The sequence below is a fragment of the Bufo bufo genome, chromosome 10, assembly GCF_905171765.1.
Source record: "Bufo bufo chromosome 10, aBufBuf1.1, whole genome shotgun sequence".
Taxonomy (NCBI): Eukaryota; Metazoa; Chordata; class Amphibia; order Anura; family Bufonidae; genus Bufo; species Bufo bufo.
Window position 1 is genome coordinate 44025941 of NC_053398.1, and position 26761 is coordinate 44052701.

General features: G+C 45.7%; 1 protein-coding gene across 1 annotated transcript in view; it reads left to right on the forward strand.

Annotated features, from left to right (window-relative positions):
• CHID1 (chitinase domain containing 1) overlaps positions 1-26761 on the forward strand; it is a 504441-nt gene that overhangs the window by 20613 nt on the left and 457067 nt on the right. Inside the window, exons 3-5 of the mRNA XM_040410433.1 lie at positions 508-657; positions 14039-14171; positions 25290-25334. Of these exons, the coding sequence (XP_040266367.1) occupies positions 508-657; positions 14039-14171; positions 25290-25334 (328 nt within the window). The remainder of the gene's footprint in view (positions 1-507; positions 658-14038; positions 14172-25289; positions 25335-26761) is intronic.

Consider the following 26761-nt stretch of genomic DNA (forward strand, 5'->3'; position numbering starts at 1 on the left):
GATCAATGGCTGTCCGTGCCGTTCCGCAAATTGCGTAACGCACATGGACGCCTTCCGCGTTTTGCAGATCCGCAATTTTCGGACCGCAAAATACACACCGAGAAAGCTTGTTCTCTGCTGTTTACGGCAGTCCCATAGTGTTGTACGAAATGGTGGAATGTGTGCCCCCTGCTCCATTCAAAAGGAGAAACGGCCCCCATTCTTGTTACCGGCAGGGGCCCCAGAGATCCGAACCCTGCCAAACAGACACCTTTTCCCTATACTGTAGATGGCGGATAAGTTGTAATGTGACAAACCCTTTTATAAGAGAACAGAACCGTGTGGCAGGATCCTCCAGGACTGTACTCTGTTGAAGAGTCCACAAGTCTTCCTGGAGGACATTATGTCCTTGTCCTTAGAGGATTACAGATGGCACAACGTGGTCTCAATGACCAGTAAAGGATGACTTGGAAAATTGAGCATGTGTGAAAGCTGTGCTGATATATAGCTTCTGTTTCTGTGTGATAGACTCGCCTGTCTGATGTTCCTGTGCAGTCTCGAGGGTTGGTTACCACTGATGTCAAGGCAAAAGACATTGTGCTGGATCACCAAAGCTACTGCAGCAAAAAGGTGAAGGAGCGCCATGTTTCTGGGGATGTACTGGGATATGTCACACCGGTAAGTAGTGAATCCTAAATTATGTGATCACACATATTGTATAAGGTAGCCATAGATACAAAGATAGTGATACAAGGACCTTTCTCTTTAACCTGCTACGCATGCACTAATCAACCTAATATTAAAACCAACTGATCTCGTGTAGGTCTCTCTGACCTGTAAAAGCATGGACTCCTCAAGACCTCTGAAGGTGTCCTGTGGTACTGGCACCAAGATGTAAAATGCCAAGTGGGCGCTCCATGGATTGCACTTGTTCGCACTTGTTTGTCCAGTGCATCCCACAGCTGTTCAACCAGATTAAAAGGGTTGTCTCATCATAGACAATGGGGGCATATTGCTAGGATATGCTCCCATTGTCTTATACCTATATTGAGAACGGAGCCCCACAAGGTGATGGCTGGAGGACTCCGGTCTGGCCAACACCAATCCGGTTCCCCATAGAAGAGAATGGGAGCGTACCGCGCATGACCGGCCATAACTCCCATTCATTTCTATGGGCTCGATGGAAATGGTCGAGCCAGCTCTTGGCTATTTTTTTTGCCGGCACTATAGAAAATGAATGGAGGGCGGCTGCGCATGCGCAGTGCGCCCTCCTTCACTTTTGGGGCTCCGTTCTCGATATAGGTGGGACCCACACCTATAAGACAATTGGGGCATATCCTAGCAATATGCCCCCATTGTTTGTCATAAGAAAACCTCTTTAGATCTGGGGAATTAGGACGTCAAGTGAACACCTTGAAGTCTTTCTCATGTTCTTCGAACAATTCCTGGACAATTTTTGCAGGGTGACAGGGAGTATTATCCTGCTGAAAGAGGCTACTGCCATTAGGATGTACTTCGTCTGCCACCCTGTTTAGGTGGGTGGTACGTGTCAGTAACATCCACATAAATGTCAGGACCCACGGTTTTCCAGTAGAAAATTATTCAGAGCATCTTCTGCCGCTGGTGGCTTTTGCGTTCTTCCCGTAGTACATTATGGTGTCCTCTCCTTCCCCCTGGAATGACATACATTAACCAGGAAATCCACATGGTGTGAAAGAAAATGTGATTCATCACATGATGCCACCTTCTTCCATAGCTTCCGTTGTTTTATAGTCATAATTCTGATGCTCACATGCCCATGGTAGGTGCTCTTGGCGGTGGACAGGGATCATCATGGTCACTGTGATCAGTCGGGAATATTAACTTTATCAGCAGTTTGAACTATAGTAGTGCTTCGGGATAGGAGCTGACAGAGTTGCATTCACTTCCGACACACATTAGTAAACCTGTGACCCCGTCACCGCCTCACTGGCTGTCCATCATTGGGCCACTTTTGGTCAGTGCTGATCACTGCATACTGGAAACACCACACAAGACCTGCCATTTTGGAGTTGCACTGATCTAGCTGTGTAGCCTCACAATTTGGCCTTTGTGAAAGTTGCTCACATCCTTACACTTCTACCCATTTTTCTTACTTTTTTGAAAAATACATCAACTTCTAGAACTGATTGTTCACTTGATGCCTAATGTATCCCACCCCTTGACAGGTGCTATTGTAAGAAGGTAATGAGTGTTATTCACGTAATCTGTCAGTGGTTTTAATGTTATGACTGATTGGCATAAAATAGCTGAACTTAATTTTTATTTAATTTTTTTTACAAATCAGGTTCTCTGGTGTGAGGACCAGGGTTTCCTCCCTTAGTCCTTCAAGCTTCCTGTTATTAGAGCCACTATAAATGTGTTTCCAGGATAAGGCCTCATGCACACGACAGTTGTTTTTTGAGTCCGCAAATTGTGCGTCCGCTAAAAAAAAACTGATGCGGCATCTGTTTTTTTTTTTTGGAGGATCCGTTTTTTTTTCCACAGATCCCTTGTAATAAATGCCTATCCTTGTCCGCAATGGAAACATGGACAACGGACGCGGAACACAAACGGATGAACTATCAGCATTTTTTTGCTGACCCATTCAAATGAATGGGTCCCCATCCTATCCGCAAAAAAAAACGGAACGGAGGCCGAGAAAAACAACTGTCGTGTGCATGAGACCTATCCTATACGGCACAATTTTCCTTCCATTAAGACATAATCACCTACGTGTGTATACATGGTGGATGCTAGCTGTATACGTTTTTGCTGTGTAGTTAAAGGAAATGGAAAAAATAATATCCACAAACAAATTGAATAAAAAGTTGCAGAATAAAGATGCCATGTCATTTTTAGTGCACAGTAAACGCCAGAATATCAAAACTCAAACACCTTGATGGAATTTCACCTCACAAAGAATTTGTTTTCCCATTTTTTCAGTACAAGATATGATGAAGTAAATGGTGCCATTAAAAACATATAACTTGTCCCGCCAACAGTAAGCGCTCATATGGCTCTGTGAACTGAACATTTTAAAAGAAGCTGTGGCCCTGAGGAAAAAATTTAATTCAAAAATGGCCCTTAAAGGGTTAAGCTGCAGCAATGCTGATGCAGGCGGTGTTGTCATTAGAGATGAGCGAACTTCTCTTTTAAGTTCGGCGTCTAAAGTTCGGCTTCCGGTTAGCGGAGGATCCCGATATGGATTCCGAATTCCGTTGTGGTCCGTGGTAGCGGAATCAATAATGGCCGATTATTGATTACGCTACCACGGACCACAACGGAATTCGGAATCCATATCGGGATCCTCCGCTAACTGGAAGCCGAACTTTAGACGCCGAACTTAAAACAGAAGTTCGCTCATCTCTATTTGTCATGGGTAGGGTTGTCACGATGCCAGAATTTTGATTTGATTTTGATACCATGAAAAAGTATTGCGATACTCGATACCATTCGGAAAAAATAAAACCCAAAAAAGCCGCGTGCATTCCGCATTTTATGGAACGTCCGGCCCATAATAGAACCGTCCTATCCTATTTTTTGGGGGGGGGGACAAGGTGACTAAAAAATGGCGAACCACGTGTTTTTTTATTTATTTTCCTGCTACTTCATTCACCAAATAGGAGATATTTTTTTAAAATATTTTAATAGTTTTGACTTTTTCAGGCGTGGCGATACGTAATTTTTTTTATTGTTTATATATTTATATGTAATATTGGGAAACGGGGTGATTTAAACTTTCAATATTTTGGTGTTTTTCTTTAAGATTTTTTGTTTATTTTTTTAAACTTTTTATTTAATAACTATTAGCCCCCTTAGTGAAAGAAAAAACTCCAGCAATGAAGTGGTAAACTTGTTGAGTTTTTATTAAGGAACGCGGCTGAACAGGTCAAGTGTGACGTTTCGGCCACATACCGCCTTTTTCAAACTACAGCAGAAAAACAAAACATGAAGTAGACCTGAATAAAAGGAATATACCAGGGCAGTGGTGGTATATGTACAGTGTTAGTGACAAAATGCAATAATACAGTGATATAAATATTGCAAAGCTTTGGTCCAGAAGTGTGTGGGTCCCGTGGTTCAAGTCAGGTGGAGTCCAAAGAATGGGGATCCATATACACGTTAAGGAAAATAACAGTCCGTATCTTACATAAAATAACATCTCATATCAATCTCATGTGATTTTATATATATATATGGTAATATATGCAATATGTATACTATACAGAGTTAATGGAGCCTATAGGTAAGCTCCTGTAGTGGCAACCGGTAGAGGTATGTTGATATACAAGCAGTTGTATACATCCACCTGAATGTATAGTTAGTTCAATGTGCTCCCTTAGTGAAAGAGTTAATAGGATCAAAAGACCCATGTTACATTGTAGAAGGACCGAAGTAAGGAGACCATTCTGGGAAATTAAATTACCTGGTGCCGCTGGAGGAAGGTGGAAGGACGTGCGCAGCGGGAAAGGTGCAATCGCACTGTAGGGAAAGCGCATGGCGGACGCAGGGAAGCGCGCCCTATTTGAGGCAGCGCGCCGGCCGACTGTCACGGTGGGGAGTGGGGTTTCCCCCGCCGTACAATGAAAAGAGATAAAGGGTAGCTGCTAGGCCAGTACGCCAGAATAAGGGAGCAGGTCACCTCCTAAAGCATCCCTAAATCTGGCCCTGTTCTCCTAAGGGCTCATGCACACGACAGTATTTTGCGTTCAGTATACTGGACGTTTTTTGAGTTCAGTATGCGGAACATATACTGAACCATTCATTTCAATGGTTCAGCAAAAAATACTGAAGTGTCTCCGTGTGCATTTTCGTTTCAGTATTTCTGTACCGTGAAAAGATAGAACATGTCCTATTCTTGTCCGCAAATCACGGTGCTTGGCTCCATTCAAGTCAATGGGTCCGCAAAAAAAAACTAACACATACGGAAATGCATCCGTATGTCTTCCGTATCCGTTCTGTTTTTGCTAAACCATCTATTGAAAATGTTACGCCCAGCCCAATTTTTTCTATGTAATTACTGTATATGGCATACGGAAAAACGGAAACACAACGGAAACAAAAAACGGAACAATTGATCCATAAAAAACTGACCGCAAAACACTGAAAAAGCCATACTGTCGTGTGCATGAGCCCTAACTGTATGAGCCGACCCATAAGGTAGGAGGGCCCATACGCTGGAAACTCTGAATCCTGAAATCCCTGAGGTTAGGAGACAGGGACAAGAGACAACCTGGTTCATCCAAGACACGGATGAACCAGAGTCTCCCCAGTCCTAGCAACAAAGGGAAAAGGAGAGACCGTACACAGCAAGAGGATCAGCAGGTAAGAACAACAAGACAACTCACTTACCTGCCGAAGCCTCCACAACTGGAACCCGTGCATCAGTACAGGAGCCCGAACACACAGCAGGTCACAGTACAAACAACCCACACAGGAATCCAGCATGCCAACTCTGCCAGCGCCCCCTATGCTCACACAGTGCATGGCAGCGCTGCATACAGGCTTCAACATACAGGGCAAATGTCCAACATACATGTAGGGACAAACACCGACAACAGCCCAGACATGTGACAACCATGAAGACGTACAACACACCCTGAACATAAACCCACACCTAACAAATAACAAGTGAGGTAGGGAACCAGAAGCAGACATAAGGAAAGACCATTTATGTCCAATAAGGTGGCCCTCAAGGACTGGGCAGAATCGCCCAGGTGAGGAGCAGAGCTCCATCACCAGACTAGGCTGTAGAACAACTGCCCCCAGCCTGCAAGCCACAGGTATATACAGTATATCAAGTTTGCGGCCACACCCAGGACACACCATAATCCCCACTAGCTAGATGATTAACCCCTAGCACACCAAACAGCAGGGAGGCACACCTTAAAGGGGAATTGCACGTGCAAACCAAAAACTACACGTTGCCACCAGCAACTAGAGATGAGCGAACTTCTGTTTTAAGTTCGGCGTCTAAAGTTCGGCTTCCGGTTAGCGGAGGATCCCGATATGGATTCCGAATTCCGTTGTGGTCCGTGGTAGCGGAATCAATAATGACCATTATTGATTCCGCTACCACGGACCACAACGGAATTCGGAATCCATATCGGGATCCTCCGCTAACCGGAAGCCGAACTTTAGACGCCGAACTTAAAACAGAAGTTCGCTCATCTCTACCAGCAACGAGTCTGCGTCACGGTCAAACAACAATATGACCGTGACACCGACAGTGTGCGTTGCGCAAGTGGGATCAGAGCGTTTCAAGCCTCATTTTGAAACAAGCAGAGGCTGGAGCGCTCCTTTGTAGAGAAACCGAGTAAGCGCAGGAAGAAAGGACAAGACAGATGCATGGGTTAGTAGGAATAGGGTGGAATAAGAGGGAAGATGGAGAAAGAAAGAAATGAGAAATGATAAGAATAAAAGGAGAAATGAAAGGAAATAAGGAGGGGAAAGAAGTGGAAGGAGAAATACTGGTTGAATATGGATAAAGAAAAAGAGAAATGCTGGTAATAAAATGGAAGGAGTAACAGAAAGACAGGAGGGAAGTGTGAGGGTGGTGAATAGGAGGAGGATGGCAGAAAGAAGGGTACTCCAGAGGGCACCAGGATACTAATCAGTTGATCTGAAAGGGGGGAAAGAAGGATTATTCCATGTCCATAAGAAACCATCAATGTTTACAGATTAATACAGAAGAGAGAGATCATCAGAGGTCAGATTTGGTCTTGTATTTTGTACTCTGTTTAACCCCTTGGGTTCTAAACTGTCAAGTTTATGTATCCAGTACTCCTCTCTCTCATTTTTAATAATTTGATCCAATCGCCCCCTCTTCTACACGGTGCTAGATGTTCTATAACCTGAGATTTTAACTGTGCGAGATTAGGGTCAAAATGTAGGGGAACCGGTAGTAATAAGTTCTTCTGTCTGATGCTTGATTTGTGTTGACAAATGCGGTCACGTACTTTTTGTGTCGTTTCACCAACATATACTCTCCCACATGGACATTTGAGTAGGTAGACCACAAAGGTGGAATCACAAGTGAAGAAAGAAACCTCTGATTGGAAAGCTTTTACCAGATTGTGGGTGGTAAGTGTGTGCCCTTTTGGACATTAGAACGGTATATGCACGGGTGTGTTCCTGTCCTCTGTGTGCTAGAAAAGCTTGTCCAGGGACCTTAACAGCGGACCCAATATCGGCTTTGACTAGTAGGTCATGTAGGTTTTGTGGGCAACGTGTAGAGGCCAATATTGGGTTTTTAAATTCAGCAACCTGGGGGTAAGCTTTCTGTAGAATGGGACAATGGTTTCTGATACTGTTAACTATCTTATTGATACTCGGATGGAAAGTGTGTACGAAGGGGATGCGTACAGTTTTCTGAGTCGGTTTGGGAATTTTGGGTTTCCCTGAGAAATAAAGGAGACGCTGTGGGTATTCTCTTTCTAAGAATCGGTTTTTCATTTCAGAAATTCTCTGTTGTCGTAGGGGTTCTGATTTGACTATACGTTGTATGCGTTTAAACTGGGGCAATGGGAGAGATTTTTGAATGGAGTCCACATCGATGGAGTTCCACACATTCTTGAATTCTATCTACTCCGAATTACAGTTTACCATTCACCACGACGTTAAAGGGAGTCTGTCACCACAATTTGCCCTTATAGACCACTTACATAGCACTGTAGCATAACTATAGATCAGTCAAATGGTACCTTTGTCTTTTTGTCTGGATGTTCACCAGGGGCAAAAACTGAGTTGTATTCATATGTAAATGAGGGCTCGCAAGTGCCCAGGGGCGGCGTTCAGGCTGTAAGTGCCCAGGGGCGGCGTTCGGGCTGTAAGTGCCCAGGGGCGGCGTTCGGGCTGTAAGTGCCCAGGGGCGGCGTTCGGGCTGTAAGTGCCCAGGGGCGGCGTTCGGGCTGTAAGTGCCCAGGGGCGGCGTTCGGGCTGTAAGTGCCCAGGGGCGGCGTTCGGGCTGTAAGTGCCCAGGGGCGGCGTTCGGGCTGTAAGTGCCCAGGGGCGGCGTTCGGGCTGTAAGTGCCCAGGGGCGGCGTTCGGGCTGTAAGTGCCCAGGGGCGGCGTTCGGGCTGTAAGTGCCCAGGGGCGGCGTTCGGGCTGTAAGTGCCCAGGGGCGGCGTTCGGGCTGTAAGTGCCCAGGGGCGGCGTTCGGGCTGTAAGTGCCCAGGGGCGGCGTTTGGGCTGTAAGTGCCCAGGGGCGGCGTTTGGGCTGTAAGTGCCCAGGGGCGGCGTTTGGGCTGTAAGTGCCCAGGGGCGGCGTTTGGGCTGTAAGTGCCCAGGGGCGGCGTTTGGGCTGTAAGTGCCCAGGGGCGGCGTTTGGGCTGTAAGTGCCCAGGGGCGGCGTTTGGGCTGTAAGTGCCCAGGGGCGGCGTTTGGGCTGTAAGTGCCCAGGGGCGGCGTTTGGGCTGTAAGTGCCCAGGGGCGGCGTTTGGGCTGTAAGTGCCCAGGGGCGGCGTTTGGGCTGTAAGTGCCCAGGGGCGGCGTTTGGGCTGTAAGTGCCCAGGGGCGGCGTTTGGGCTGTAAGTGCCCAGGGGCGGCGTTTGGGCTGTAAGTGCCCAGGGGCGGCGTTTGGGCTGTAAGTGCCCAGGGGCGGCGTTTGGGCTGTAAGTGCCCAGGGGCGGCGTTTGGGCTGTAAGTGCCCAGGGGCGGCGTTTGGGCTGTAAGTGCCCAGGGGCGGCGTTTGGGCTGTAAGTGCCCAGGGGCGGCGTTTGGGCTGTAAGTGCCCAGGGGCGGCGTTTGGGCTGTAAGTGCCCAGGGGCGGCGTTTGGGCTGTAAGTGCCCAGGGGCGGCGTTTGGGCTGTAAGTGCCCAGGGGCGGCGTTTGGGCTGTAAGTGCCCAGGGGCGGCGTTTGGGCTGTAAGTGCCCAGGGGCGGCGTCTGGGCTGTAAGTGCCCAGGGGCGGCGTCTGGGCTGTAAGTGCCCAGGGGCGGCGTCTGGGCTGTAAGTGCCCAGGGGCGGCGTCTGGGCTGTAAGTGCCCAGGGGCGGCGTCTGGGCTGTAAGTGCCCAGGGGCGGCGTCTGGGCTGTAAGTGCCCAGGGGCGGCGTTCGGGCTGTAAGTGCCCAGGCCGCTCTGCCTTCTTCTCACATAACCCCTCCCCAGCCTGTTGCTTGGCCCGCCCTGTAAGCCTCTTATGTCATCCAGTGTACTGGCAGATATCCCGCCCGCGCATGTGCACTGCATGGAATGATGCTGCTGCCCACAATGGTCATCACAGTGCGCATGCGTCGGCGGGATATCTGCCAGTACACTGGATGACGTAAGAGGCTTACAGGGCGGGCCAAGCAACAGGCTGGGGAGGGGTTATGTGAGAAGAAGGCAGAGCGGCCTGGGCACTTACAGCCCGAACGCGGCCCCTGGGCACTTACAGCCCGAACGCGGCCCCTGGGCACTTACAGCCCGAACGCGGCCCCTGGGCACTTACAGCCCGAACGCGGCCCCTGGGCACTTACAGCCCGAACGCGGCCCCTGGGCACTTACAGCCCGAACGCGGCCCCTGGGCACTTACAGCCCGAACGCCGCCCCTGGGCACTTACAGCCCGAACGCCGCCCCTGGGCACTTACAGCCCGAACGCCGCCCCTGGGCACTTGCGAGCCCTCATTTACATATGAATAAAACTCTGTTTTTGCCCCTGGTGAACATCCAGACAAAAAGACAAAGGTACCATTTGACTGATCTATAGTTATGCTACAGTGCTATGTAAGTGGTCTATAAGGGCAAATTGTGGTGACAGACTCCCTTTAATTGCATTAACTTCCTGGATACCATGGTGACAAAAGAACCGACGGGGACTCTCTCCACAGATTTATACAGAAAACCGACCAATCATAACAACCTATTACATTATTCAAGCTTCCATACACATGAACAACCAGAGGGCGAGCGTACAAATAATAGGGCTCAGCCAATTTCTCCAGAAATGCAAATACAAAAATACTGATCCCCTAGGGGACAGAGGGGGTAAAACTTAAGTTTTACCCCCTCTGTCCCCTAGGGGATCAGTATTTTTTTACATCCATACACATGTCATATTTTTTTGCGGTGCAGAACCACGGAAAGAAACACCACAGCAGCACTCTGTAGTGCTTCCGGTGTTCAATTCCGTGACTCCGTTCCGCATCTCTGGAATTGCCGACCCATTCAAGTGAATGGGTCCGCATCTGCGATGCATGGTGCACGCGGCCGTGGATTGCTGACCCGCCTTTTGCGGGCCACAATACGGCTGCGGCCGCCCAACAGCCGTGTGCATGAGGCCTAAGGCTGAGTTCACACTTCAGTTATTTGGTCAGCCAAAACCAGATGTGGGTCAAAAACACAGAACAGGTGCAGATCTTTACATTATACCTTATCTCTGAAGGCTTCACTACTGGTTTTGGCTGACAATAACTGATGGAAATAACAGACCAAATAACTGAAGTGTGAACTCAGCCTAATTTATATGCGGCCATCTTATGGACAAGACCTCCATGTGGACAGCACAAACAACTTGGCCAACAAAGCGGCAAACCTTATGATATATAGAAAGTAGCACACAATATCAACAGAGGCTACATTAGTAAGTGCCATATAATTATCTTATATACATATTGATCAACAGTATCCAGAAAGTGGCCAACCCCTTTAACTGGTTTTCAAACTTCTTTTCAATATATTCAAGCACAGGCTAATTTCACACGAGCGTGGTCATTCTGGGAAACACACTGTGGTGTGATGGCTGCATGTCCTGAATGGAATATTGCTCCTCTGACCAGAACTCACAGCACCATAGATCATCATGATGCTGCGAGTTTGGGTCAGAGGTGTAGTGTCTGAGAAATGCAGTCATCACACGAAAAGTGACCGTTTCCCAGACCAAACACGCTCCTGTGAAATTAGCCCATCTGTGAGGGAGGATCTACTGGCTGTGCCCCATGACACAGTATCGAGTATCGAACTATCGATACCCAATCAATACTTTTAGACCCGTATCGATCCGATACCAGGAATTGCTATTTTCTGATACTAGGCTGCTCTACTGCCGCTCTCAGCGCGCATCATGTTCTCCTGGGCCGGCACAGTGGAGAAGGAGGCAGTCCTTCCCTCCCCACTGTGACGTGGCTGCCGCTACCACCAATGAGAGAATAGTACTGAGGAGGAGGGGAGGGACTGTGGCCACTGTGCCACCAATGAATATAATTAACCCTCAAATACAAATGTAGGCTGCGGGTGCCAGCCGTATCACATACCTGGCCTCAATAACACGGCACGCAATCCCGCGAACCCCGTAAATTAACCCCTCAGAGAGGGGTTAATTGACGCGGTTTGGCAGGATCCCTGTCATTGAGGCCAGGTATGTGATACGGCCGGCACCCGCAGCCTACATTTGTATTTAGGGGTAAATTATATTCACTGTTGGCGCAGTGCCCCCCCTCACCACCCCAGTATTATATCCACTGGTGGCAGTGCCCCCCCAGTATTATATTCATTGGTGGCAGTGCCCTTCCCCCCCCAGTATTATATTCATTGGTGGCAGTGGCCTCAGGGTCCCCTCTTTCTAACTTGCAGACTTGTGTGTTCATTTTATCTCATTGTGCCAATATTGTATGTGAGTGAGCAAAAGAAGTCATACTCACAAGTGGCTGGTACGGCCGTGTGCACGAGTCCTTAGCCAGGGCTTTGCAGACAGTGGTTTACATGTTTCTTTTCAAAGCTATTTCTTAGTATTTGGCCCATGATAAGATGCTCAAATTATGGAATAAAAAAAAACAAAAAACACCCACCAGTATCCTGTGAACACAACCTAACGGGTACAGTACTGCTCTTTGATGGTGCACTTCTAGGAATGTCCACAAGATGTCGCTTTTGTTCCACGCCCAGTAATTACAGGCATTGTGCTGCAATGTGCTGAAAGCAAGAAAATTGTAGTGTCAAATACAGGTGAAGAATAACATGTAAGTATCACACCAAGACGTGTCCTCAGTAATGACAGGTATTAGCAAATACACAGTGCTGCGAATGGCGGTTTAGTTATTGGCTGGTGACCGAGAGAGACACATCTTACGTGTGCCACAGAAGACTAATAATGAGCAGGGTACTTTAGGGCTTTTTTTAGGGCTAATTGTGGTTGCTGGACTGGACATATAACGTCACATCACGAGTTTTGGGCAACCAATGTAGCTAATCCTATTAGAAGGTTCAGTTTTGGCTGTAAATTCATACATTTTAGGGTCTCCCATTATGACATGCGGTTCGGATCAGTGCATTGACTCTGTGTGACAGCTGGTCTCAGCAAAGTTAGCTGGTAATGCCAGCCTTTGAAGGTCCATCATATATTGGCATTTTTTCCTGAGTTGGCTGAAACCTATTATATTATGAATGTGTCACGGCCATGGCTATGACCGTGACTCTTCAACCGCATGCGATTGTCAGCGGTTTTGTTTTGTTGTCAATCACAGGTGAGGGCAGTGGCTATTCCCCAGGACACAGTTGCCACCCATGTCGTGGCCAGCGGCAACAACCACAGTGGGTTGCTACTGTTGGACACTTTCCCTTTAATCTTGTGTTTCCCCTTCCCGGGTGTTGGAAGGGTTAACTTCCTTCCCAGTGTGTGTGTGTGTGTGTCACTGGGTGTGTCCGACTGTGGGGTGTGGCTTCCTGGCCTATATAGCCTCACTGTTAGGATGGCTCTGGGGGTTGTTTCAGCCATGCTTGCTGGAGCAGCCTCCTGTGTTACTATCTGCCAGTGAGAGCCACCCCTGTGGTCATAAAGATATTGTCCTTATGTTTATGTCTGCTGTGTGTTGATGTTGTATGTTATGTTCTGTTGGGACCTTTCTATGTGTTTGGTGCAGCTTACGGTTCTGGATTCCTGTTTGCGCAGGGATCCAGTCAGCAAGGCTGTGACAGGTTGGTGGAACTAATAGTTCGCCTGTCATTCCCGTAAGGTTGTATGAGTTCCCCTTTTCCCAACAGCTTGGCCATTGAGACTCCTGCTCCTCCATGCCTAGGAGGAGTAGGTCGTCTTACCCTGACTCCTAGCGCAGGGACCGGACGGAGGGTGAGTTAGGGATCCGAGGTTCCTGCACATGGGTCCTCCTACCTTTAAGGTCGGCCCATGTAGTTAGGAGTTAGGGTCAGGGTAGCGACGCTGTAGGAGGTGACCTGCTCCCTATCCTGTTCTCCTGGCCGAGTAGGCCTACAGCACATGGCAGCGCACGGCTGAGGATTTCCCCCATCCTCAGCCGTGACAGATTGCAAATGAGCTCTCCCCGGGGGCATAAGAGGCAGAGCTTGCTGAAAGCTCATTCGCATCCCTTCTTCCAAGAATTCCAGAGGAGCATGTATGGCCTATAAGTCTCCGATTTAAGGCAGTCTCCATAAGGAGACATAGTACCCTCCAAATATTATGGGTGCAGAAGGCTTGGTGCTACGAGCAAACCATGGGTAGACCTTCTGACTAGCACAGGGATAGTTAGTTTACCTTAACAGATCAGACCAAACCACCAACCTGCTGACTCCGAACATGAACATCTAGTTCTGCAAATAGGAATCCTCCCTCTAAGTAAGCATTGGGTAGGTGTAAGGCTACATTTACTGACATGATCCAGTAAGATGCCGAGCTACCCCATCCTCTGTCCCTATCTACTTGCGCGATCCGTCCTAGTTGACGGCCCACAACTGGTCGACAGTCCCTCCCTGATTAAGTGCTGGGATCTATATGGGAAATTACAATGGGGAAAAAAGTAATGAACTGAAACAGACAAGCCAAATCAGACCAGGAGAGACAAAAAACGCACTAAATCAGGAGACACAAACCAGTAAACAAAATCCTGCCAAAGTAAATACAAGGAGAGACCCCTGACATCACTACACAACCGGATGAAGGAGCGTGCCCCCCGGTATAACAACCCTGCTTTGTCCCACATGTTCTAATGTATACTTGTTTGGCCACGACGAAGGCCCTTTCCAAAAGCATATACATGTAAGTGTATGAGATACAAATAATTCAGTTTCCAATTCTTGTCCATTTATGACTTATTCTTCTTCCCACAGTGGAATGGCCACGGATATGATGTCGCGAAGACATTTGCATCGAAGTTCACCCTCATGTCTCCAGTGTGGTTGCAAATTAGAAGAAAAGGTAGACAGTCTTACCAGGTGACCGGACTGCATGATATTGACCAAGGTGAGTTCAAATTCCAGCCCTTTAGTGATCAAAGATCTTAAAGGGGTTGGTCCATCTCAGACTTTGATGACATATCATGAGGATATGCCATCAAAGTCAGATAGGTGCGGGCTCCATCTCTGGGACCTGCTCTTATATCCAGAACGGGGCTCTCAAAGTGAAGGAGAGCACAATGCTCATGCGCGGTTGCTCTCCATTCACTGCTATGGGATTTCTGAAAATAGCCGAACATGTGCGCGTCTCTCTATTCACCTCTATGGGACTGCGGACAGTAGCCAAGCTAGCGCGCTGCTATTTTCGGAACTGCAATAGAGAAGAGTGGAGGGTGGCAGCACTTGCGCAGTGCGCTCTCCATCACTTGTTCTGGAGACAGGTTTAGGTCCTAGTTGTATGCCATCTATGTCTTGGACGAGAAAAAACACTTTAATGGGAACCTGTCAGGAATGCCATGATACCTGAACCACGAACAGCATGAAATACTGACCGGCTCCATCATTAAAAAGAACATAGGGGATATTTATAAAAATTTGTGTCCACTTTTCATTTTGCAAAGGAGCGCTGAAAAATGAAAGGTGGAATCCGGTTGCTATGGGCAACTAAGCCAGTTCTACACCAGTTTTGATAAATCTCCCCTATAGTTTTAAAAGGAGCTGTTCAGTGGGAGCAGTGTCCTCTGCGCAGCTCTCCTCCATCTTCTTCTTTCCACCTGGCTTAGCCTGACTGACAGATCTATCTTTATGTGCATATAGGCATGGCAGGCTTGTTTTAAAGGGGGTTTCTGGGACTTAAATATTGATGACCTATTCTCTGATTAATGTCAGATCGATGGTGGTCCGACACCCTACACCCTGACCCAGATCAGCAGACTTGGCTAGCCACTGGGGCTGGAAAGTATTCAGTGGATGGAGCAGGAAGCAGAAGGCTTGATCCACTATGTAGTTTTTACGCACCAGCATATCGCAGCTCCGCTCCCATTCACTTGAATGGAAGCTGAACTGCAGTACCTGGAACAGCCACTACACAGTGGATGGCGCTGTCATCCACTGTATAGTTTCTGGTACCAGTGTTTGCCCGAAACACTGATCTGACCCCCACTAATCTGATAATGATGTCCGCACCAGAAATCCCTTTTAATGCTGTGGGAAAGATTTTACTAATACTATAGCTGCAGTAAACTTAGGCTGTCTAGACCTGCACCAAATTTATCTATAGCTGAGTTTATAGCTCTGTGTCAGAAATGCTATATGCTGACATATCACAGTATGATATGAGCGCATAGCTCAGTGGTTAGGTTGCTGGTTTGTACTCAGTGATTTTAGACGCTTGCCTCACATGCAGTGTTCTTGAGTTCAAAACCCCTATCAGTCTTTAAAAAATATTAACATTTCATTGAGCCCTAGAAAAGAGACAAATTCAAGTGATGTGTGACCCTGATCTCTGACTCTTCTCTTCTCACTAGTCAGAGTCAGCGTCAATGAAGCTAAAAGTCATTGCGACGCTGACTAGTGAGAAGAGAAGAGTCAGAGATCAGGGTCACACATCACTTGAATTTGTCTCTTTTCTAGGGCTCAATAAAATGTTAATATTTTTTAAAGACTGATAGGGGTTTTGAACCCAAGACCACTGCATGTGAGGCAAGCGTCTAAACCACTGAACTATAGGTTCAGACAGCAGCATGAAGGATTTTCTTCATCTATGTGATTGAATATTAATATTAAAAGTACAATGAAGCTAAAAGCCATTGTGACGCTGACTAGTGAGAAGAGTCAGACATCAGGGTCACACATCACTTAAATTTGTCTCTTATCTAATGTTTAAAAACATTAACTTGTCGTACAAACCAGCAACCTAACCACTGAGCTATGCGCTCATATAATACTGTGATATGTCATCTTATAGCATTTCAGACACAGAGCTATAAGCTCAGCTATAGACTTTCTTTGGTTGTGTGATTTAGCATTCAAATACACAGTATATCTATAACTCATTCTCACTTTGACCCTGACCTATGAATATGATAAGTCAAACTCACATGTCAGAGTCAAATATCAAAGTCAGGGTCAGGTGTCACACTGGCATTATTCTGATACTTGACTATGATATCTGACCATGTCCTAAAATGAACACTGTACAGAGGAGTTTCACCACCACCCACTATGGTGTGCAGTTCCACCATTGACCTAATCAGTCACTGGTCTGAGTTCTAGGTAACGCACTCCACACAGATCTTCTCCTGGCCTTATTCTCAGAGGAGAACAGAAGGAAGATCTAAATAGTGAAGTACGGTAACACCCAAACTGCAAGGTTTATTCACAATAGCGGATATCGTAAATCAATGCCTTTACATTCAGGCTTTCCAGACCCAGTGTTTTTCTCTGCTTCATCATGGACATACAGTCCATTGTCTAAGATCATTGGTTTAAACCAGCCTCTTCCTATCTATAATTTTTGTGTTTATTTTTCTTTTTTTGTTTATGTTCTACAGCCTGCGGTGCTTCCTATGCACAGCAGGTTGCACTCTGTGACTTTACAGAGAACATACAGCTGACACTCTACTTGAAACCGCGTTTAACCCCTCCCATGCTGCGGTCCTTGGGGACCCCTGTCTGGAAGGGGCTAACCATCAGGCCGCTGCACTGCTGTGGCAGCGGCCAGATGCTTGAATGGTTAATGTGAGGAACATGCCCCTAACCCCATCCCCCCCTGTTCAGGATGGCCGTCTGTGCCCCCCCCCCCCCCACCCCCCGAACTGGAGAACTGGATGGCTGGCGCAGTGGTGCAAGTCAAACCCGTCAAACCCTCCCCCCCCCTTTCAGGATGGCCAGCAGCGGTCCTGCATCCCTCTCGCCCGACACCCCCCTGTCAAGGGTGGATACATAAACCCATAAACCCCCCCCTCCCAGTTCAAGATGGCCGGGCGGCGAGCGGTGCAAGTCACCCCCCCTTCGCCCACCTCACTTCCCAAAAAATCGTATAAAAAGTTATCAAAAGAGTCATATGTACCCAAAGTTAGCACCGATCAAACTGTCACTTCATTCTGCAAAAAATTAGCCCCAACCTACAACAATCGCCCAAAAAATATAAAAAAGACGACTTTCAGAAAATGGAGACACAAAAACATGATTTTTTTAAAAATAATTTTATTGTGTAAAACCAAAATAAATAAAAAAAGACATATTAGGTATCGCCGCGTCCGTAACGACCTGTTCTATTAAAATATCACATGATCTACCCTGTCAGGTGAACATTCTAAAAAACGTAGACTAAAAACGGTGCCAGAACTGGGACCTCCACAGCTGCAGACCCCCTTAACTTTGACCTTCACAGCAGCCCGCCCCTTTAACAGTTAGTTCCACACCACCCCACCCCCTTGACAGTGACCTCCACATGGGCCCCCCCCCTTAACAGTGACCTCTACACCCCGTCTCTTAAACAGTGATTTCCACCATAACCCGCCCCCTTAACAGTGACCACCACAGAGCGTCCTTCCCTTAAAATGTGACCTCCACAACACCCGGCCCCTTAACACTGACCTCCTTAACGGACCGTCCCCTGAACTGTGACCTCCACCATTCCCTGCTCCCTTAACAGAGACCTCCACAGCGGCCCACCCCTTTAACAGTGACCTCCACAGTACCCCATCTCCTTAACAACAGTGATTTCCACACCATACCGCCCCCTTAACAGTGGCCTCTACGGCAATCTGCCCCTTACCACTCACCTACATAGTGGACTGTCCCCTTAACTGTGACCTCCACAGCAGCCTGCCCCTTTAACTGTGACCTCCACAGCACTCCGCTCCCTTAACAGTGTCATCCACAGCGCCCTGCCCCTTTAAAGCTGACCTACAGCAGTGAAGAAAAATGGCTGGGTTGTTATAGAAACCTGATGTAAAACTGTGTGTATGTGGAGACTAAGGGCCTGCGAGCTCCTATTGGCTGATAAGGGTCATGTGACTGTGTGTGTGGCAGTTGGGATATGAGGAGAAAAGACCTGCAGGCTTCTATTGGCTAATGCAGGTCATGTGATGTGCCATATTAGCATTTTTTGGGAATATCTCCTAGACAGCTGAGACCCAGTCTAAAACCTTCACGGACACCTGATATACCTGTGTGCCAAATTTCGTGATTGTAAATGCGACTGTGCGGATTCCTTTAGTGGACATACATACATACACTCAGCTTTATATAATATTTATTTATGACCATGGCAGCACAGCAGGCCAAATGTAAATATGGAGGTGCAGGCCAATGGATCCGGCAACAAATCCAGGACCGTATAAGAATAAGAAAAAAATGGCAGCAGTCTCACAAAAAATGAGTGAAAAGAAAAACCCTTTATTCAGCCCTGTGGTCGCAACTAGGGATGAGCGAACTTGTGTTTTCAAGTTTGGCGTACAAGGTTCGGGTTATCTAAGAATTCCGTTATGGATTCCACTACAACGGTCTATAAGTTATGGTCCACGGTAGCAGAATCCATAACAGAATTCTTAGATAACCCAAACCTTGTACGCCGAACTTGAAAACACAAATTCGCTCACCCCTAGTCGCAACGTTTCAGCTCATAGCTTGAAAAAGGCTCTGTGAATGAGCTGAAAACATTGCGACCACAGGGGTGAGGAAAGTGTTTGACAGTGCTGTAGTTTTTCTCTCTCTGTCATTTATCAAACTGGTGTAAAGTAGAAGTGGCTTCAGATTCCACCTTTAATTTTTCACAGCTCCACTAGAAAATGAAAGGTGGAATCTGATTGGTAGCTATGGGCAACTAAGGCTACTTTCACACTCGTGCTTTGGTTTCCGTTTGTGAGATCTGTTCAGGGATCTCACAAGCGGTCCAAAACGGATACGTTTTGCCGTAATGCCTTCTGAATGGATAAGGATCCGCTCAGAATGCATCAGTTTGGCTCCGTTGCGCCTCCATTCAGCTTTGGAGGCGGACACCAAAACGCTGCTGACGAAACTGAGCAAAACGGATCCGTCCTGACACACAATGTAAGTCAATGGAGACGGGTCCGTTTTTACTGACACAATATGGCACAATAGAAAACGGATCCGTCCCCCATTGACCCTTTAATGGTGTCCTAGACAGATACGTTTTGGCTATGTTAAAGATAATACAAACGGATCCGTTCTGAACGGATGCAGACGTTTGTATTATCTGAACGGATCCGTCTATGCAGATCCATTTGGATTAGTAGAACTACAGGTAACAGCACTCTGCTAGTCAATTGCACAAAGATATAAGCAAACACTGAAAGAATAAATGCTTGGTGGTCATACTTACTGCAAATGCAGCTAGAAGCTCTTTGCGAATATAATTGATCAAAAATATTTCAAGCCCATCTACCAGTCGACAAGGTAGCTTCTAATCAGATGGGTCCTACTCTAACATGCCTCTCCTCCTACTCTAACATGCCTCTCCTCCTACTCTAACATGCCTCTCCTGGGCTTACAGCCTACAATCTGGGCAAAGTAGTACCTTGACAGATCCGCACCAAACGCGAGTGTGAGAGTAGCCTAATCTGTGTGCGGACTGCCCACACACATTGTATTCAGAACAGAGTGCATGTAGTGAGAGCTGTCAGTAATGAGATCTATATCCTGCTTATAATACCATGGTTCTGACTGTAGATCGCTGCACTAACGTTATCAGCAGAAATATCTATTGTGTCTACAAATAATGGACTTTTTACACAATGGAAAGTGATCAATAGATCTGCTGATTACAGGCTGTAGCATACAAGTAGCCTGTATGTAAGTAGTTGAACACAACCACGTAAAGACAGTCAGGCTATTGATATCAATAATGAGCTAAACCCTTTAATCCAATAACAATTCACATATAGTGGGTAGCTTGTAATAAAACTTAACATTTAATGTTTATATATAAAATAATAGGCCCATAAAGTTTACAAAAGATGTTGCATTGATTACAACTAAAAACTGCATAGGTATGTTAAATAGCAGTATATCTAAAGGTGAGGAAGGGACATCAATATAGATAGAGTGAGAGGAAAAACAGACGGAAGGACACAGTGCTGGGTCTCATGCCCTAGGTGTCCCTAGGTCTGTCTCTAACTAACAAGCCTTAGAGTCTCCCTTCCTATTTTTAGACTGCCCAGCTTCGTCTGGCAGGTGTGAACAGGTCCAATCACTCCTGATACTAATGGTAGTCCAAACACAGCTAGCAAAAGTATATGGAATTTGGCTACACAGTGCTTCTGCCTGAAAAATCAAGATATGATAATACAGCACTAGTGTCGCCCAATACACTGGGGACCTGGTTATGTCCCTTTTGCTGGTAATTAGAGATGTCCCGACGCGTTTCCTTGGTTACTACCAATTCCTCAGGGGACTAAATTATGTTAAACATATATGACCTCAAGATAGCCGGTCAAAAAGTCAGGTGTCGCCAATCGACACACCCATATTGCCGTCCAGGGTGAAATGATAAGATCAGCCCAGATCCACTTTCTTATGACCACAAGATATCTGATTCCAAATATGATATGTCAAGAAAGCACAGTGCTATTGTAATCCGAGCCAGTACTGTCTACTCCGCCCGGTAACGTCTTCATTCAATGCACAGAAAATCATTTGGCATACTCTCCAACATTGAAGCAGATATTATGGTCAGATAATGCCAATAAATAATTCCTACTGTTCAAGGAGCTGTGCCCCAAGCGCTTGGCAGCGTTAAGTCAGAAGCACTGAGTCGCCAATAGTTTAAACTTATCTGTTCCACGTTGGATGATTGTGGTGTACAGAGGTGATGCGGATATCCTCACCGGCGTCCTGCCTATGGCAGCTGCAGTGTGAGTGTGTTGGCGGCTCATTTAAAACACCGCGCCACTCCTCCCATCGATATTGGGGCGGGGCTGTGGAGCAGAGCTGTGCTGTGTAACAGGATATTTGGGCGGGGCTGTGGAGCAGAGCTGTGCTGTGTAACAGAATATGGGGGCGGGGCTGTGGAGCAGAGCTGTGCTGTGTAACAGGATATTGGGGCGGGGCTGTGGAGCAGAGCTGTGCTGTGTAACAGGATATTGGGGCGGGGCTGTGGAGCAGAGCTGTGCTGTGTAACAGAATATGGGGGCGGGGCTGTGGAGCAGAGCTGTGCTGTGTAACAGGATATGGGGGCGGGGCTGTGGAGCAGAGCTGTGCTGTGTAACAGGATATGGGGGCGGGGCTGTGGAGCAGAGCTGTGCTGTGTAACAGGATATTGGGGCAGGGCTGTGGAGCAGAGCTGTGCTGTGTAACAGAATATGGGGGCGGGGCTGTGGAGCAGAGCTGTGCTGTGTAACAGGATATGGGGGCGGGGCTTTGGAGCTGTGCTGGTGCATGTGAAAACAGGAACACCCACACAGGCTCAGGAGACATCCGAACAGTAAGTGAATCTCATAGAAGAGCATTTCTGAGGTCATGTGAAGGAAAGCTGATACCAGTAAACTAACAAGTGCAATTTTAGTATGTGCTGTACTACAGTAAGATATGAGGTTATTGATTTTTATGTCACAAAGGTGTCCATAGCCTTTAATCCTCACTTTTTACATACGTCATCTATAAAACATTATAACCCCTTCCCGACATCTGCTGTATATGCACGATGTATGTTGGGACTTTAAAGATGTTGTCCGCTCCAGGGCGGGGCAGGTGCCATTGCCGCCAGGAAACTGATCACATAATTTAACCCCTCAAATGTAACCACAGTATCAGCAGAGCCATTGGTTGTTCCTAATACCCTGGGTCTCTCTGAAGAAACACATGGTATTAGAACTGTAGTTCCTATGGAGGTCTGCAGGTGGCAGAGCTCCCTAGGGAAAGACTGACAGCAGAATTTTATACATGTTCAAAAGCCCTGCAGGAAGTGAAAAAAGTAAAAATAAAATGTAATAAAAATTCAAATCAACCCCAGGCCTCATCCTTCACATCCCCCAAAAAATTAATAAAAAGTGATCAAAAAGTCATACACACCCAAAATGGTATAAATAAAACTACTACAGATCCCCCCTCAGAAAATGAGCCCTCACAGAGCTCCATAGATGTAAATAAAAAAAATGTATAGGGGTCAGAACATAAAAAATATTTTTTTCTAAAGTTTTTATATTTTTTCTAAGTATTAAAACTCAAGAAAAATGTTATAAATGTGGTATTGCTGTAATCGTACTTAGCCAGAGAATGAAGATAACAGGTCAGTTTTACCACAAAAGAAACGCTGTAAATACAAAACCCATAAAACTGTGGCGGAATTGTGTTTTGTTTTTTTCCATTTTCCGACTTCCTGGTGTGCAACATTACATTGTGCTATTAGAAAGTAGAACTTTTCCTGCAAAAAACAAGACCTCATACTGCTAAGGGATTGGAAAAATAAAAAAGTTATGGCTCCTGATAGGCAGGGAGTGTAAAATTAAAACACAAAAAAAAAATAGTTGCGTCAGGAAAAAGTCCACATAACGTCTTTTAATATTAAAAAGTTATGTCACCAAGTTGACCAATCAGGGTTGGGATCCCCTTTACTTTTACAACTGACATCGCCAAAAAAAGAGGCAGTTTTCATAGTGAATTCCTCTGCCGCCGACTAGAGGGAGCCCCCATACAGGAAATATAGATTAGATTGTACGCCACCATTAATGACCCCCATACTTAATAAACCAAACAAGGTTTTAAATGAAAATCGATGTTCAGCCCTTTCAGCTGTTTAGTATCCAACCGATAAATCCATTGCACTTCTTATTTTGATTGATATTTTTTACAAGGTCACCAAACCTGCATTTATTTTTAACTAGTTCCACCCCTCGAATTCCCATGAAGGGATCTGTTAAAACGTTAGAGAATTCAATGTGTTTCCAGTCCAGTTCCTGATTTGTTCATTTATCCTGGTTATGCTGAGTTAAGGGGAATATTAAAATGATTATATTGTCTTATGTTTTTAAGACGATGTATGTGAGGATTGCTTTTTGGTTAATTTTTAACAGTTATGTTATTAAATTATAGGGGGCAAGAGGTGGGTATAAAGCAATGGTCTTAGATAAGGGACTGTATGCCCTAGATAAAGCATAGTGAAAACTCTGGGTCGGGCAAGCCTGAATGTGAAGGCAGTGATTTATGATACTTCACTGCTTGGATCTTCCTTTTGCTTTCCTCTGAGAATAAGGTTGGGAGAAGATCTGTGTGGAGTGCATTACCTATAACAACTGAGATCAGTGACTGGTCATCTTGATGGTGGAACTCCTGGGAAAGATCTTCATGACCCCACAGTGGACCACTTACCTCCAGGTATCGTTTTGATCATGCTGATTAAAACGATACCTTTCTTTAGTCTGTATGTTAAACATCTGCAGAAGTATCTGTGTTTGTATTCATATGCAGATGGTTACATTACAGCACCAGAGGGCTGGGCTGAATCATTGGAGCACTGCTTTTGTAACACCCCTGTGCTCTGCACACTCCCTACTGCCCTTTTTGATTGACATGGCTAGACATCAGCATGCTGAGGGCAGAACTGTGTCCTACATGTACAGATCATATACACTACTTACAGTAGAGGTTTTCTATGCTTAGAAAGCTAATACATATTACTGGTTTATTTGCAGGCTCAATATATGATTATGAAGACCTCAGTAATATGTGTTAGCTTTCGAAGTATAGAAATCCAGTCTTCTCATTATGATAAGGATATAGCCTGGAAGTAAGTGGTCATCCTTGCATGTAGATATCCCAGGTTAAACTTCCAGGAGAAAGCTATAGTCTTTCTATATTACGAATATAGATTGTCTATGATTAGAAAGCTAATATATTTTCCTGGTTTATTCACAGCCACAATATATGATTATAAAAACACCAGTAATATGTATTAGCTTTTTAAGTACAGAAAACCTCTATTCTCTATATATTAATTAAGGTTATAACCTTTTATCATTGGTTAAATGAGGAAGAAAAAAAAATAACTGAGGAAAAAAATCTTGAAGTTTCTCCTGGGATTTGAACATGGGACATCTACATGCAAATCTGATCACTTACCTCCAGACTACACCCTTACCACATTGAGAAGAAGTTTTCTATACTTAAAAAGCTAATACATATTACTGGTTTCTTTATAATCGTATATTGTGCCTGTGAATAAACCCGTAATATGTATTAGTTTTCTAAGCTTAGAAAACCTCTTCTTAACCTTGTAAGGTTATAGTAAATAGTGTATAGGATATGTACATGCTAGGACACAGCTATGCTCTCAGCATGCTGATGTCTAGCCCTGTCAACCAAAGGAAGGGGTAGTGTGCAGAGCACAGGGGTGTTACTAAAGCAGTGCTCCAAGGATTCAGCCCTGCTCCCTGGTGCTCTGATGTGCTCATTTGCCTATGAATACAAACAAAGCTATCTCTGCAGCTGACAAAAGAAAGGTATTGTTTTAATCAGCATGATCAACCTTACCAGGCAGTATGCATAGGTTAATAGGGTTAATAATGTTGACAGGGGCTCTTTACGTATTGTATTATACCAACTATGAGTTTTCTTTCTTTGCAACAGAATTTTATGGATCCCAAAATGGAAGGAAATTCCACAAAAATGTTTTGTGAAAGTCTGTATGACATTTTGTAATATATGTTTTGTGAGAACATGGGAATCTGACCGGATGTTAGGTTAAATATTCCCTGAATACTGCATCCACTTTTCTGATATCAGTTTCTAATGGATGTTTTAAAAGTACAGTACAGTATTTCCTCTTTCTGATTGAAAGTTCCCTGGGGCCGATTCACGCAACTGCGCTCAGTCCGGGAAACATGTACCTTGTGTCGGCCACAGAGTGATTTCCCATTATGTGAGCACAGTGTAATAGAACCACAATCAGATAGGAACTGACTGTATGATAAATCGCTATGATACAGTCAGTCTTTGTCAGGGAACTGTGGTCAGTTGTTGCGACACGGGCTGTGTTTTCCAGATCGAGCGATGTGGTGTGAATCAGCCCTCAGCCTTTATCTCAGTTTTGTTAGAAAAGAAGGGGTAGATTACAGACACACTGATATGATCTTTCTAGAGAAGGAGATACGGGACATCACAATATCCATGTTAATAAATACAGGAAAGCGAGTCTGATTTCATCATCTACATTTTGTTTTAGGATGGATAAAAGACATTAAAAAGAATTCTAAGATTACACGGATTGGTAAGTTTTTCTATTACTCTCTGAGAAAGACAAACTAAAAATTATTCATCTGAAAGTTTAAGTTCTGTGACAGTTCTCCGGGTTAGGTACTGCAGCTGCATCTCCCCCCACCCCCTTTCTTCTTTGTACTCTTTTACACTAAGCAAATTTTTTGGGAGTCTAAAGCACGTTCTGAACATTCACAAAGATTGGTGATTAATGTATGATCCCGAGTACCCATTGTGAATGGAGGGGTGGTGAATGCCTGACCACTGCTCTACCCAACTGCAAAATACAGCGCTCCTCTATCTCCATCGGCCCCACACTTGTGTACCACTGCTCCAGTCACACAGTGGACTCCACTATTTTTGTGACAGGGAAGGGGGGGTTGGCAGCAACCAAATTGCATAGGGGATAAATGTTGTTAATGGGAAAACCATTTTTAAGAGCTTGTCCCACAAAAAATATTCCTCATTTTCCAAAGCAGCACCTCAATCTGAATACTTTTAACTGTTTGTTCTGTTCCTTATTTTTCTGTCCATCTGGCTGCAGTGCTCCTCTCCATCCTTCAACTGCCATCAGCCTTAGGGCTTTTGCGGAACCATTTATTTCAATGGGGCTGTAAAAAAACAAACAAACAGAAAGGACTCACTGTGCATTCCGTTTCTGTATGTCCGCATGGTCGTTCCGGAAAAAAAAAAAAATAGAACGTGTCCTATTCTTGTCTGTTTTGTGGACAAGGAGAGGCAAAGGATTCCACAAAAAAAACTGATGCAATATGGATGTCGCACGGACGTAATACGTATTTTTTGCGGATCTGTGTTTTGCGGACTGCAAAATGCATACGGTCATGTGCATGAACCCTTATCTACTGTTAGAAGCTGGAACAGTTACAGCTAGAGATCTGCATCAGAAAGGACACTCCCGCTGAGAAAGTGCACCCTCCCCAAAAAAATAAAAAAAGGCACGCCCTTTGGCTGCCAGCCTGAAATAAATCTAGCAGAGCAATGAATGTGGAAATCTCTGGACCCATGTGAGGTACAGGGCTGGTTTGTTAGAAAGAGATTGTCATGTACTATATGAGGTATGATTTTCATTTTTTACATTAATCATGAGATAACCCCTTTAACCCTTTTACTACCAGCGCCGTACATGTACGGCGCTGGAGCAATGTGTAAACGTGGCACCCGCTCTTACTTGCAGCGGGTTTCATGGCCGGCAGGTCTGTGCTGTTTCAAACAGCAGAGACCTGTGGTACATAAAGGCTTTAGATGCCGTGATCAATCGCGCTTCCAGGCATCCTACCGACATTCCCTGCGGCCCATGGGGATGTTGGTAGTTACTTTTAATGCTCTGAGTTTCGCTGACGAAACCCACAGCATTCATGCTGCAATTCTTATTTTGGCCACCAGATGGCAGGCCAACATAAGAAATGAGCAATAGACAGT